Below are 12,055 nucleotides of genomic sequence, written 5' to 3' on the forward strand. Positions count from 1 at the left end.
AGAGTCTCCTGAGCACCTCCCAAGTGTCAGTGCCATGAGCTGGGGACATGGTGATGACCCGAGCAGAGCCCTGTCCTCAGGGAGCCAGAAGCCAATGATGGAACCGGTGTCAACCTAGAGAGATAGGTGGCAAGGCCACCCACCCACCTCTCATCGGTCCCCGAAGCCTGTGCCCAGTGGTCCCAACAGCCTGTAGTGTTTCCATGTGCACTTAAGTGATGGGGACACTGGATGCTGGTGGGGCACGTGCTGATGCTCAGTTATGTCTGTGCTGAGCTGTGGTCACGGCCTGGGCTGCTCTCGAAAGGACCCTCCTCTTTCTGAAAAGATGGAGTATTTATTTACTGGGGAAGTGACACTGTGTGGGGGAGGGGAGCGGGTGTCACGAGGGGAGGAACCTGAGGCTGCAGAGGCCCTGGGTTCCTCACTGGGTCTGCCCACCGTGTGAGTGCTGCTGGGTCCATGCGCCTGTGACCTGTCCGGCTGCACACGTCCTTTGCAGGCCACCGTCCACTTGCTGCAGTCAGAAGGTGTACAGCTAAATGACCGTCCCAACCCCCCCGAGGACTTGAGCCAGCACTCGGCCGGCTACATGCCTGAGTCCCCAGAGGAGAACTCGGAGTGGGTCGTGTATAGGTAGGCAGCTGCTGTGGGCACTGACGGGTCTGCGTGTCCTGTGCCTGGAGGCACCGCTGGGCTGTGGAGAGCATGGGCTTCGTGGCCTGGCTGGGGAAGTACGGCAAACAGGCCGGGGTGTGTCCACACCAGGAGCTGCTTTGGGGCCCCTGTGAGACGTGGCAAGACTGGCCTGTCCGTGTCCAGGAGCTCAGAAGGTGGGGTCATGCCAGTCTGTCTCGTTGTTGGTATAAGTGAGGTACTAGGGAGATCCTGTTAGTGGTGGAAATACAGAGAGGGCAGCCTTTCTCTGCTCAGAGGAAGAGCTATGACGGCTCTGATTGTGGGAAACCTGTGAGGGTGTGTCGGGGACATGCCTCGGTGGCTCCCAGTCGACGCCCAGGAGACTGGCCCCGTGAGATGCCAGGTGCAGAAACAGCCATGAAATGAAGGTGCTGTGTTGGCCGTGATGGGCTTGGTTATTTTAAAGTCTGACACTGAATTGTGCAGAAGTGAGTGTGGTCGTAAGTGAATGTGCGGATTATCACGTCCCAGGAGCTGGGCCTACGTGCTGTTCTCGCTCGCCAAACGGGGAGACAAGACCTGCTCTCCTGCTCATTTGCCCAGTAAACAGGTGGGCATCCCTCACCCACCGGTCCTGGGAAGCCTAGGGGTTGCCCAGCCACGAGGGGTCGAGGAGGGGAGCGGCACGCTCGTTCTGCACAGATAGTTCCACTTGGTGACGTCCGGTCCTCTCCCCCGGCTACCGTCACACAAGTCCAGGCCCAGGCCGGAGCAGAGCTTAGAGCTGGGCAGGAGTCAGCGGACCCGGGCCCAGGACACACGTGGCCCATAGCCCATGAGCTGAGTGCTCTTGACATTTTAAATTTATACAATAGAATTGAGAAAAAGCTAACAGAGAACAAGGCCCTTTCCAGAAAAGGTTTTCCAGGCCCCAGTTCGAGGGCCGACCGTCGTGACTCGCACAGAGTGCTGAGTGAGACCGATGGCCTGTGTGTGGTCGGGTAGTGCTGGACACGGGGTGCGAGGGGCGGCTGCACAGGTGGACAGGTAGCCCGGCTGGCCTTGGGCCTCAGATAGGAGGGGCTGGGAGCTTTGCAGGCACAGGCAGAGCCAGACGGTCTGATTGTTGTGTGTGAGAGAGGTATGTCCCCATGGGGGACGGGAGGGGCTAGGGCCCAGGGTCCTTCTGGAGGGAGTGCGGTGGGCGGCGGGCGGCCCCCAGCGGGGCACCTTCTGCCCCATCTTCACAGCCAGGAGGGGCCGCTGGCAGACCTCACGCTGGCGTCGTTAACGCCTGTTTGGGGAAGTTCTGTTTCAAAGGAAGAGCTTGGCGTGTGCGCCCGCAGGACATGGATCGAGGGCCTGTCGCAGTACGCCATGAGCAGCTGGCTGCGGGCCGCAGAGATCGGGCAGGAGCTCCAGGAGGCCTGGATCGTGCAGAATGCGGTGGTGTCCATCCTGAACCACAACCACCATCTCCTTGCCGCCGGGCGGCAGAGGGAGCTCGTGGATGCCTTGCACCAGCTCCTGAGCATCGTGAAGGCCACCGGCCACAGCGGGTGGGTTCTGGCGCCGGCGCTGTGGGCTCCGACCTGGGTTCACTTGGCGGTGATGCTGCGGGGCCCCTCCTGTTTCTTTAGTGCTGTCCTTCCAGTGAGAGGTGGGCCACCATCACCTGGCATGTGGAGGTGATGGCCCACGGAGACGCCTGTGGGGGCCACAGGGAAGGCTGCTTGAGCAACCCCAGGGTCTCCATTTACTGGAGCCAGACACTCACCCTCTCTGAGCCACAGCGTGGCTGGTGGGGATCGATGAGGCACTCGGAACTCTCACACCCGCCCACGGCCCCACAGCGTTGCCCCACGTGGAAGCCAGTCTGTGTCTGTTCAAACAGATCGGTTGTGAGAAAGGTTTGCTGAGCTCCAAGTCACAGGAAAGTGGAAGAAGAGAGTGACTCTTCTTGGGGGGGCGGGGGCGGGGGAGGGTGAACTGGGGGAGGTGTGAAAATCTGCCCCTGCGTGTTTTCTTATCTAGATGTGAGCTTGTAAGACACCAGTGTTTTCATGAGCCAAAAGTAGACATTTCAAGTTAGGTTGAAGTTTTACCTAATAGGGTGAAATTTTAAAATGCTCCGTGTACGTTTTCTGTTGGTTTGGCATTTAGCCTGAACAATAAGATTTAAATCATTTTATCAGGTGATAAAGTAGAACTTCAAGAATGAGTCAGGATGCAGACATGTGATTTTTTCTCATGTTATGAACAGTAAAGAAAAGGGGCCATGAACTGAGGCTTGGCTCTGCGGTGCTCCCCTCCGCTGGGCGTGAGCCTCTGCAGTCCCTGTCCTGGTGGCCCCAGGGAGCCAGCCTGGCCGCCGCCCTGCCCTGTGCTGTTGGGGACAAAGATCAGAGTCCCTGATCAAAGCAGAGACCATCTGCGACTGTTTGGAATGTGTTGGTACCATGCGTTTCCAGTGAGAAACACAACGGTTCTGATCTCAGCCCTTCATGTGGTAACTGATGGAAATTCCCAGCGCCTGCCAGGGTCTGCAGGACCCCCCGGCCACAGGCACAGTGGCCAAGAGGGTCTTTCTGTCCGGTCCCCACAGGACTGCCCGAGATGTCCAGATGTCGTCCTCTCAGTGTGAAGGCACCTGTGGCAGGGGATAGAGATGTCACAAAGCAGGCTTGTCACAGCCAGCTTCCTCCCTTGAGGGCGGAGAACAGCTCCATTACCTGGGGCCGGGACAGCGGGCAGCCACCCTCTGTCTGATTCGGGCAGACGCACCCGCCATGGGCTGACGACCCCCTTAGTCTGCCGTGGTCGGGCGCTGTGTGTCACCTGCTGACGCCTTGTTTTCCAGCGACCCCCTCATGTTGGTGATGCTCTGCAATGCTTTGGCTCGTGGCTTGATTATGGGCTGGATTCCAGCCCAGACACCGGAGAAATCCAGAAGAGTCATGCGACCAAACCTGTCTCATACACCACTGGACTCAGGGGCCGCGTCTGAAGTCAAAGCCGCAGTGGAGGTACTGCCTGTGCTGTGACTCGGGGCTGGGCAACAAGTGACCATGCTGGGCGCTGGCAGGGGGGCTGGCAGGACATCCCACTGCGGGAAGTGGGCTCGGCACGGGGGGCTGGGGACGTGTGTCGGTCTGAAGAGGCGGCAACACGACCGGCAGCCTTGGTAGCAGTGCCAGGAGGGGACGGCCCTGCCAGGCCCAGGCCGGTCCTGTGCAGTTATTCCAGATCAGAGAGCAGCGTGGATATAAAATGAAAAACCCAGACCAGTGCCAGGGAAGAGCAGAAATGCTGTGGTCCAAATAAAATAGTCACAGACCAAGTGCTGTGACCCAGTGGCAGCGTTCGTCCCCTGAAACTTATTTCCATAAATGTGGCCTTGACCATCGTAAACCCTAAAGAGGAGGAAAATCATGTCTTGATGTTGAAAAGTGTTTGCTAATCCATGACCCAGTTCTAGTGGAAGAAGCTTATACACACGGAAGAAAGCAAGGTCCTTACTGAGTTTGAGGGGACCTGCCAGACCTTGCCGAGGCCTGAGTGTGGGAGGAGGATGGGTGTGAGGGGCCCCCGGTGGGCTGAGGGTGCGAGAGGACGGCCCGGCGCTGGCGGTGAGGCTGCCGGGAGAGAGCCAGGTCCGTTTGTTCTAATGACGTGGGGGTCTTGGCCCGGGTTGCCGTCTGGGATGCGGCTTCCGAGCAGGGACACCCCCGTTTCAGGTCTGCGAGTTCGCCCTGAGCCTGACCAGCGGGGAGCAGCCTGACGAGGCCGTGCCCACAGAAGCGCGGCAACAGCTCATCGCCACCTGGGTGAAAGCCAAGCAGCTGCTGCAGCAGCAAATCGGTCCGCGGCTGGGCACAGACGAGCAGGTGCCAGCCCATGGCCAGGCCGCTTTGCGCCATCTCCCCACCCCGGGTGCCGCCAGCCTGCACGGCAGCACAGTGGGGAGACCCCCTCCTCCTGGGAAAGGACGCTCCCCACTAGGGGATGGCTGTCCCCACTGAGGTCGATGCCCCTGGTGGGTGCCTCCCCTTCCTCCTGCCACCTGGCCACTCTTCTAAATGCCCACGGAGACGCTGGGCCTCTGGGGTCTGTCCACCCTTGGTGACACTCACTGTGGCCTTAGCTGGAGGTGCACCCAAGCCAGGGGGGGGGTCCTCCTTGGCAGGTACCAGGGGAGCCTGAGCTATGGACACACGTTTGTTGGAGTGGGGAGTGGGGGACACACAGGGACACAGAGAGGACAGAAGAGGGCAGTGCTCTGCTCCTGCACACACGGGCTGCATGGCCACAGACAGAGACACCCATGGGCACCGGCCGGAGCCAGGATGCACTGGGACAGGCGGGAAGGGAGACCGACGGGGCAGTCAGGGAGGGCATCTGAGCGGGTCTGGAGTGAGGGCTGTCTGGAGCAGGACAAGGGGAGGGACCGTGCAGTCAGAGGCCCATCCATCTCTGGCCGGGTCAACTCAGTCGCCTGACCACTAAGGGTTGTACTGCTTCCCACCTCTTTCTGGAGTTAGAAGGTCACTTGGAGGTAAACGTTCACAGAGTGCTCTGATGACTGCCGTGGAGCTGGCATTTCACAGGATGAAGGCCCTGCTGTCCCACATTCTCTCCGACACCCTGGACTGATGGGCACGCTCTGCTTCCTTCCCACCAGAGCACCAACGAGGACGTCAGCTCAGTGAACAGAGTCCTTGTTGCTCTGGAGATGTACTCCTGCAACGGGCTGGGCCTCATGGACTTCACCGTGCCCCCTTTGGCCCAGGTCGGTGTCCCCCCTCAGGTGTCACCTTCTCCCCAGGTAGTATCCCCTTCCCCCCAGATGTGATCTCCCCTCCAGGTGACCTCCTTTGGGTACCACCCACCAAGTGTCACAGTCCCCTCAGGTGACACCACCCCCAGGTGTCACTTTCCCCTCTTAGGTGTCACCTTCCCTCCCAGATGTCACTTCCCCAGGTGTCCTCTTCCCCCAGGTGTCACTTTCTCCCAAGGTGTCATCTCCCTCAGGTATCAGCATCCTTCCCCTTGGTTCAAGTATGTCTCACCCGGTGTCCTGGTGGGCATGCCAGGGCTATGCATGGGTAGAGCCCCCACCCGAGGCCACTTGTTCAAACCCTGCTGCTCAGAGACAGCACTGTGGTCAGAGGGCCTGCCCAAGGTGGCCATAACAAAACCTGGCCTGCCGAGTGACCCGCGTCCTCACCACACCTGCTATCCCCTCAGGGCACCTGACTTTATTTAGTTTCTCATGGAGCTTCCCTTTAAGCTTTCTCTGAGGGTGGCTCTGTGCAGGGCAGGGCACCCCTGTGGGGCGCCAAGGCAGAGTGGGCAGTGTGGACAGTCTGTCCCCCAACAGCCAATCCTGTGCCCGAGCCTGGGCCCTGGTTTATGACTGCGGATGCAGTGACTCAGCCTTCATGGGGTTTGCTGTGCGGTTGGTCCATTACCCATCGAGGGTCCATCTGGAATAACATAACTAAATGTTCAAGGCTTTACCAAATGGCATATTCCCCCAGGCTGACAGCACGCAGCACTGTGGGCTGCGAGGTCAGAACCTCCCCTGCTAACATGCCCTTCTCTCCCACTGGGAAGCTGGTGAAGATGGCCTCCGAGTGCAGCTGGCCAGACCCCCTGGTGGAATTGCAGAGTCTGATGCGCCTGGCCCACTTTGCCCACGCGGCCCATGACCACGCGCTCACCATGGCATGCTCGGAGAAAGCCATCCAGATGGGCATTAGGTCCCTGAGGACATTCAGTCGGTAAGTCACCTCCCTGACGCCTGCATTCTGGTGACCTGAGGATGTGGTAACCCCGTCAAGAGCAGGAGGGACACGGGGTGTTCGTAGTCACATATCATTGTGGTCAGTGCACGCAGGACAGACCCCTGTTTTCTTTGGGGTCAAATTGCTGTGGACCAAGGCTGACAGGAGAGCCTGGGGACAAACACACATTTCAGACAGGGAGACAAGGACAGGCCTGCTGACTTCTCAACAGAAACAACACAGACCAGTTTAAGTGTTAAAAAAGAAAAAAATCTGTTATTCTAGAATTCTATACCCATCAAAAATAGCCTGCAAAAAATGAAGGCAAAATCGAGACATCTTAAGATGATGTAAAGCTAAGAGAATGCCTTGCTAGAAGGCCTGCAGAACAGGAAAGGCTGAAGGAGATGGTTCCAGGGGGACACTCGGCTCATGAAGTGCCAGGGAGCACCCGGCATGGCAGATGTGTGGGAAAGGAACAAAGGTTTGCCTTCAGTTCTCAGGTTCTTTAGAAGACATTTGCCTGTTTAAAGCAGAAACACATTGTACTGTGGGATTATTCACAAACGTAGAAGGGAAATGTGTGACAGTGGTAACACAGAATGGAAAGGGGATAGAAGAATTCTGTTCTTACATCAGCTGTGAAATGAAATAAGTCAAGGAAACCTGTGGTTAGCTAGGGGTGTATGTTGTAATCTGTAGGGCAACAGTAAAAAATAATAAAACGAAAAGGTATAACTGAAAACCCAGCAGAGGAGATCAAATGGAATACTAAAAAAGTGCTCAATTAATCCAAAAGAGGGGAGGAAAGGAACAACATATGGGACAAAAGGAAGGCAAGTAGCAAAGTGGTAGGTTTACCCCCGACCATGTAAATTAAATATAAATGAACCAACATTTCAGTTAAAATCAGAGTTTGTCCTACTGGATACAGAAACCAAGACCCAAGTAGAAGCTATTTTCACGAGAAACTCTTCAAATATAAAGACACAGGTGAAAAGGGAAAGGGTGGGGAAAGATGTTCTCTGCAAACACTAGTCATAAGAACACTGGTCTGGCTATATTAAAACACCCAAGATGTATGATGAGAGATAGAGGCGTAGTGGTACGAGGGTTAAATCAGCAAGAAAATATAAAAATCCTAAATGTGTGTACACTTCATAGTGAGCTTCAAAAGTTAAGAAGCAAAAGCTAAGTACATTCCCAGTATCAGCTGTAGATCTCACACTCCTTTCAGTAACTGATGGGATGGAGTAAGCAGAAAACTCACGAGTTTACACAGCTGTGAGTGATGCTGCCAGCGTCCCACCTGCTGACGCTGAAGCGTGCTGTCCCCAAACCGCATTATAAACAGGTTTCTGGGATGCCAGTACCCAGGCAGCCAGACTCGCCACCGGCCTTGTTGTGCCCTGCAGGCTGAGGGTCAGCCGCTCTCCCTTTTGTGTGCTGTCTGCTCCTGTAGGCAGGTTCGTGGCTTCAGGGCCTGTGCAGGGGGCAACCCAGGAGCCAGTGTATTTCTCTTAGAATAAAATCAGTGCCCTGAGTTGAGTGGCAGGGACGAGCTGGTCGCTCCTGGCCAGCGCGGGTCGGGATGGTGTCTTAGTGTGTGTGGTGTCCTCTGTGCCCTGCCACGGCTTAATGACACCTAGGGAGCAGGGTAGCTCGGCGTCCTTAAGGTGGCTGAGTGGAAACCGCCCGGTACTGAGGCCTGGGGCAGAGTGGGGCTGAGGCAGCGCGTGTGCTCCCAGGGGGCTGGGCCATGCTGAGGGCTGCCCAGCACAGGCCTGCTCTGCTCAGCGGTGCCTGCACAACAAGACACCCAGATCAGCCATTTAAGATGGCAGGGGGTGCTTCTGGTCACGGTTCCGTGGGTTGACTGCACTCAGCCCGGAGCTCTGGCTCGGGCGCTTTGGCAAGGCTGCTCTGCACATCCCGGGCTTGCTCCCCACAGCCCGCGTGCCAAGGTGCATCTCTCTCTGCAGGGTGCAGGCCCAGCTGGTGGCAGAGGTACTGAGCAGCACGGCCTGCGTCCAGGGCATAAGCCTCATGGAGAACCTGAAGGGCAGGAAGTGGCTGCGCCTGGCGGCCGCCAAGGCCTTCACAGAGGGCGTGAGGTGCGCCATGTGTCGCGGTTTGGGGGGGCCCTCTGTGCACGGGACATAAATGGCCCTGCGGTGCCGTGAAATGAAGAGTGTGATGCCCAGAGGGACTGTCACCGAGGCCGGCCCCTCGGTGACCCCATGACAAGGGTCATCATCTACACTGGTGGGCAGGTGGGTGGCTGGGCCGGGTCCTGGGCTGTGAGGAGCTGCGCTGGGTGGGGGTGGGGGGCGGCAAGGAATGAGGGTGCTGTCCTGCACAGCTGGCACCGGGTCCAGCCTCACCCTGACCTTCGTGAGCCCAGAAGCTGCAGGCGTAGCTGTGGCAGCTGGGTGTCGCCAGCCCTCTAGGTCAGGAACTGCCTTTCAGGTTTGGGGGCATGGCAGGGAGCAGTGGCCTGGTGATGCTGGCCACACGGCACTACTGGAACGCCTGCCTCCCGCTCCTGTCCTCCGCCGTGAGCAGGAGGCAGTCCAAGGGCACCATCCAGAGGGTCATCAGTGTCATCAACAAGATGGAAGCGAAAAAGCAGGTGCGCCAAAGGGCGGGCATGCCAGGTCCCATTGTGCCTCTAAAGTGCTTCCTCCAGAAAGGTGGACGAGGGTCCCAAGGAGAGAGCAGCCCTGGGACTGCTCACACAGGGGGCGATGGCTCACACAGGGGGATGATGGCTCACATAGGAGGACAATGGCTCATGGCTGAGCTCTGCCTTAGCTCTGACCCCCGTGTCCCCTCCAGGAGACCCCTACCCCTTCCGGGAAAGCTCCAGGGGAAGGGGAGAAGAGGGAGGGTGGGGGACAGATCCAGAATCAGACAGCTGAGGAAAACCACGGAAGCCACTGGGAGAGACCCACAGCAGGGCCAGGCTGGCATCTGCCTACCCCATCACCAGAGTGGTCTTGGTAGACGGAACTTCCCTGGCTGGCAACCCCAGGGTGCCCGGCGCCTCCCTCCCTCCGCCTGCCAGCTGACCACGTGTCCTGCGTGGGTCCTGCAGCTTCCCAGTCAGGACTTGGCCTCCCATGGGCCTCCAGCACCTTTCCTGTCAGCCTGGGAGGGCCCTTCTGAAGGGAAGGTCTGTAGGTCAGAGACTGTGGCAGGGAGATGGTTGTGGTCAGAGAGCTGAGGACAGAGCCCCTGGACTGGGCTTCTTGGGATGGGCACAGGGCCCAGTGAAACCCTCAGATGCTCCGTGGGAGGCCTGGCCAGGACAGGGCGAGATCAGGGACCAGGAGGGCCTGTAGCCATGTGTGACCTTCCCTGCTGTCCCTGGCTGGGGAGCTGCTGTTAAAGAGACAGCAAAGAAAACTGAAAATCATAGTCTCATATAAGAATTGGTGATGCTTCCAATTTTCTTAAGATATTTATAACCTCTAGTCGTCTAGGCCAGGGGTGGGCAAACCCCACCCAGCCCGCTTTCTATTTTTGTAAATAAAGTTTTATTGGAACACAGCCATGCCTATTCATTTACATATTGTGTGTGGCTTAGCTACACAGCAGAATCATTGTGACAGAGAGCTTGTGCCCCGCAAAGCCAGAAGTATTTACTATTTGGCACTTTACAGAAAAAATTTGCCAAGCCCTGGTCTAGACATTTATAAAACTTTCCAAAAGTTCAGTTCTTTCTAATGAGTTTTTTAGATTTTTGGTACAATATACATAATATAATATCAATTTACTATCTGTTAAGTATAATTCAGTGACATTAATGATATTCACAGTGTCTTGTGGCCGTCACCACTACGTACACCTAAAACTTTTCATCATCCCCAACAAAGACTCTGTCCTCACTAAACAGTAATGAGCCCCTGGTGCAATCTGTTCTCCTCTCTCTCTCTGAATGTGACCCCTCTAGGGACCCCACATAATTGAGATCTTATGGGATCTGTGCTTCTGTGTCTGCCTTATCTCACTCAGCACGATGTTTTAAGGTCCATCCACGTTGTAGCATGTGTCAGAGTGTCCCTTCTGTGGCTGGACTGTTCTCCATGGTACATGTGGAGCCCACGCGTGTCCAATCATCTGTTGCTGGACAAGGGTTGTTTCCCCCTTTGACTGTTGTGACTGATGCCATGTGAACACAGGCCTGCAGGCCTCCGTGTGTCCCTGTGGCCAGTCCTTTGGGGTGAATGCCCAGGAATGGAACTGGCGGGTGATGTGGTAGTTCTGTGTGCTCCAGGTTCTACACATCCTTGTCAGCACTTGTTATTTTCCGTTTTTTGCTTGTAGCCATTCTAGTCGGTGTGCCGTGGTTATCACGTGGTTTTCACTTACATTTCTATAGTGACCAATGATGTGGAGCTTCTCGTCCTATGCTTGTCAGCCTCTGCATATTTTCTCTGGAGAAATGTCTCTTAAAGTCCTTCGTCTATTTTTGAGCTGGTTTGTTTGGTTGTTTAATTATAAGAGTTCTCTGTATATTCTGGATATTAATTCCTTATCAGATGCACGATCTGCACATTTTTCTTCCATTCGCCTTTTCACTCCCATCATAGTGTCCTTTGATGCACAAAGTTCTTAATTTTGATGAAATTCAACGATCTTTTCTTTTGTTGCCTGTATTTTTGGTGTCATAGCTATGAAGTCATGGCCAAATCCAGTGGCACTAAGATTTTTTCCAATGTTTTCTTCTAAGAGTTTTATAGTTTTTATGTTTAGACCTTTTTTTCCATTTTGAGTTAACTTTAGTATGTGGTGTAAGCTCAGAGTCCAGTTTCATTCATCTGCATGGGGACATCCGGTTGTCCCAGCACCACTGGTTGAAGAGACTGTCCTTTCCCCACAGGATGGTCTTGGCTCCCTTGTCAGAAACCATCTCACCATGGATGGAAGAGTTTCTTCTGGCCTCTGTCGTCTATGTCTGTCCTTACGCCTGCACCACACTATCTTGGTTACTGTCACTCTGAAATAAATTTCAGTCAGGAATTGTGAATCCTCCAGCTTTAGTCTTCATTTTAAAAATTGCTTTGACTACTTGGTCTCCTTGCAATGTTGTATGAATCTGAGGATTGGTTTTTTAATTTCTTTGAAAAAGGCTGCTGTAACTTTGAGAGGGATTGTTCAGGGTTCCTCTCCACAGACATGGGATGTCCTCCCATTTATTTAGGTCTTCTTTGATTTCTTTCAGCAGCATTTTATAGTTTCCGACACATGCCTTTCACCTCTTTGGAAGTAGTTAATGCTTTTAGGTGCTACTGTAAATGGAATTGCCTTTTGTCTTAGTCAGCTCAGGTGCCATAACAAAATATCATGAACTGGGGGCTTAAATAGCAGAAATTTATTTCTCACAGTTCTGGAGGCTGGAGTCCAAGGTCAGGGAGCCAGCATGGTCAGGGTCTGATAAAGGCCCTTGTCCTAGCTTCCAGATATCTGCCTTCTGGCTCTGTCCTCATGTGATGGGCTGTGTGGAGAGAGGGAGCAAGCTCTCTGGTGTCTCTTCTTAAAGGACACGAATCCCATCATGAGGACCCCAGCCTGATGGCCTCATCTAACCCTAATCACCTCCCAAAAGCCTCATCCCCAAGGACCAT

At 55.2% G+C, this 12,055-nt stretch overlaps 1 protein-coding gene across 1 annotated transcript in view; it reads left to right on the forward strand.

Moving 5' to 3' along the window:
* CFAP46 (cilia and flagella associated protein 46) overlaps positions 1–12,055 on the forward strand; it is an 89,495-nt gene that overhangs the window by 27,284 nt on the left and 50,156 nt on the right. Inside the window, 8 exon segments of the mRNA XM_074338661.1 lie at positions 503–636; positions 1,986–2,198; positions 3,500–3,665; positions 4,377–4,526; positions 5,321–5,428; positions 6,256–6,422; positions 8,408–8,539; positions 8,895–9,057. Of these exon segments, the coding sequence (XP_074194762.1) occupies positions 503–636; positions 1,986–2,198; positions 3,500–3,665; positions 4,377–4,526; positions 5,321–5,428; positions 6,256–6,422; positions 8,408–8,539; positions 8,895–9,057 (1,233 nt within the window).

The sequence above is a fragment of the Rhinolophus sinicus genome, linkage group LG07, assembly GCF_036562045.2.
Source record: "Rhinolophus sinicus isolate RSC01 linkage group LG07, ASM3656204v1, whole genome shotgun sequence".
NCBI classification, from domain to species: Eukaryota; Metazoa; Chordata; class Mammalia; order Chiroptera; family Rhinolophidae; genus Rhinolophus; species Rhinolophus sinicus.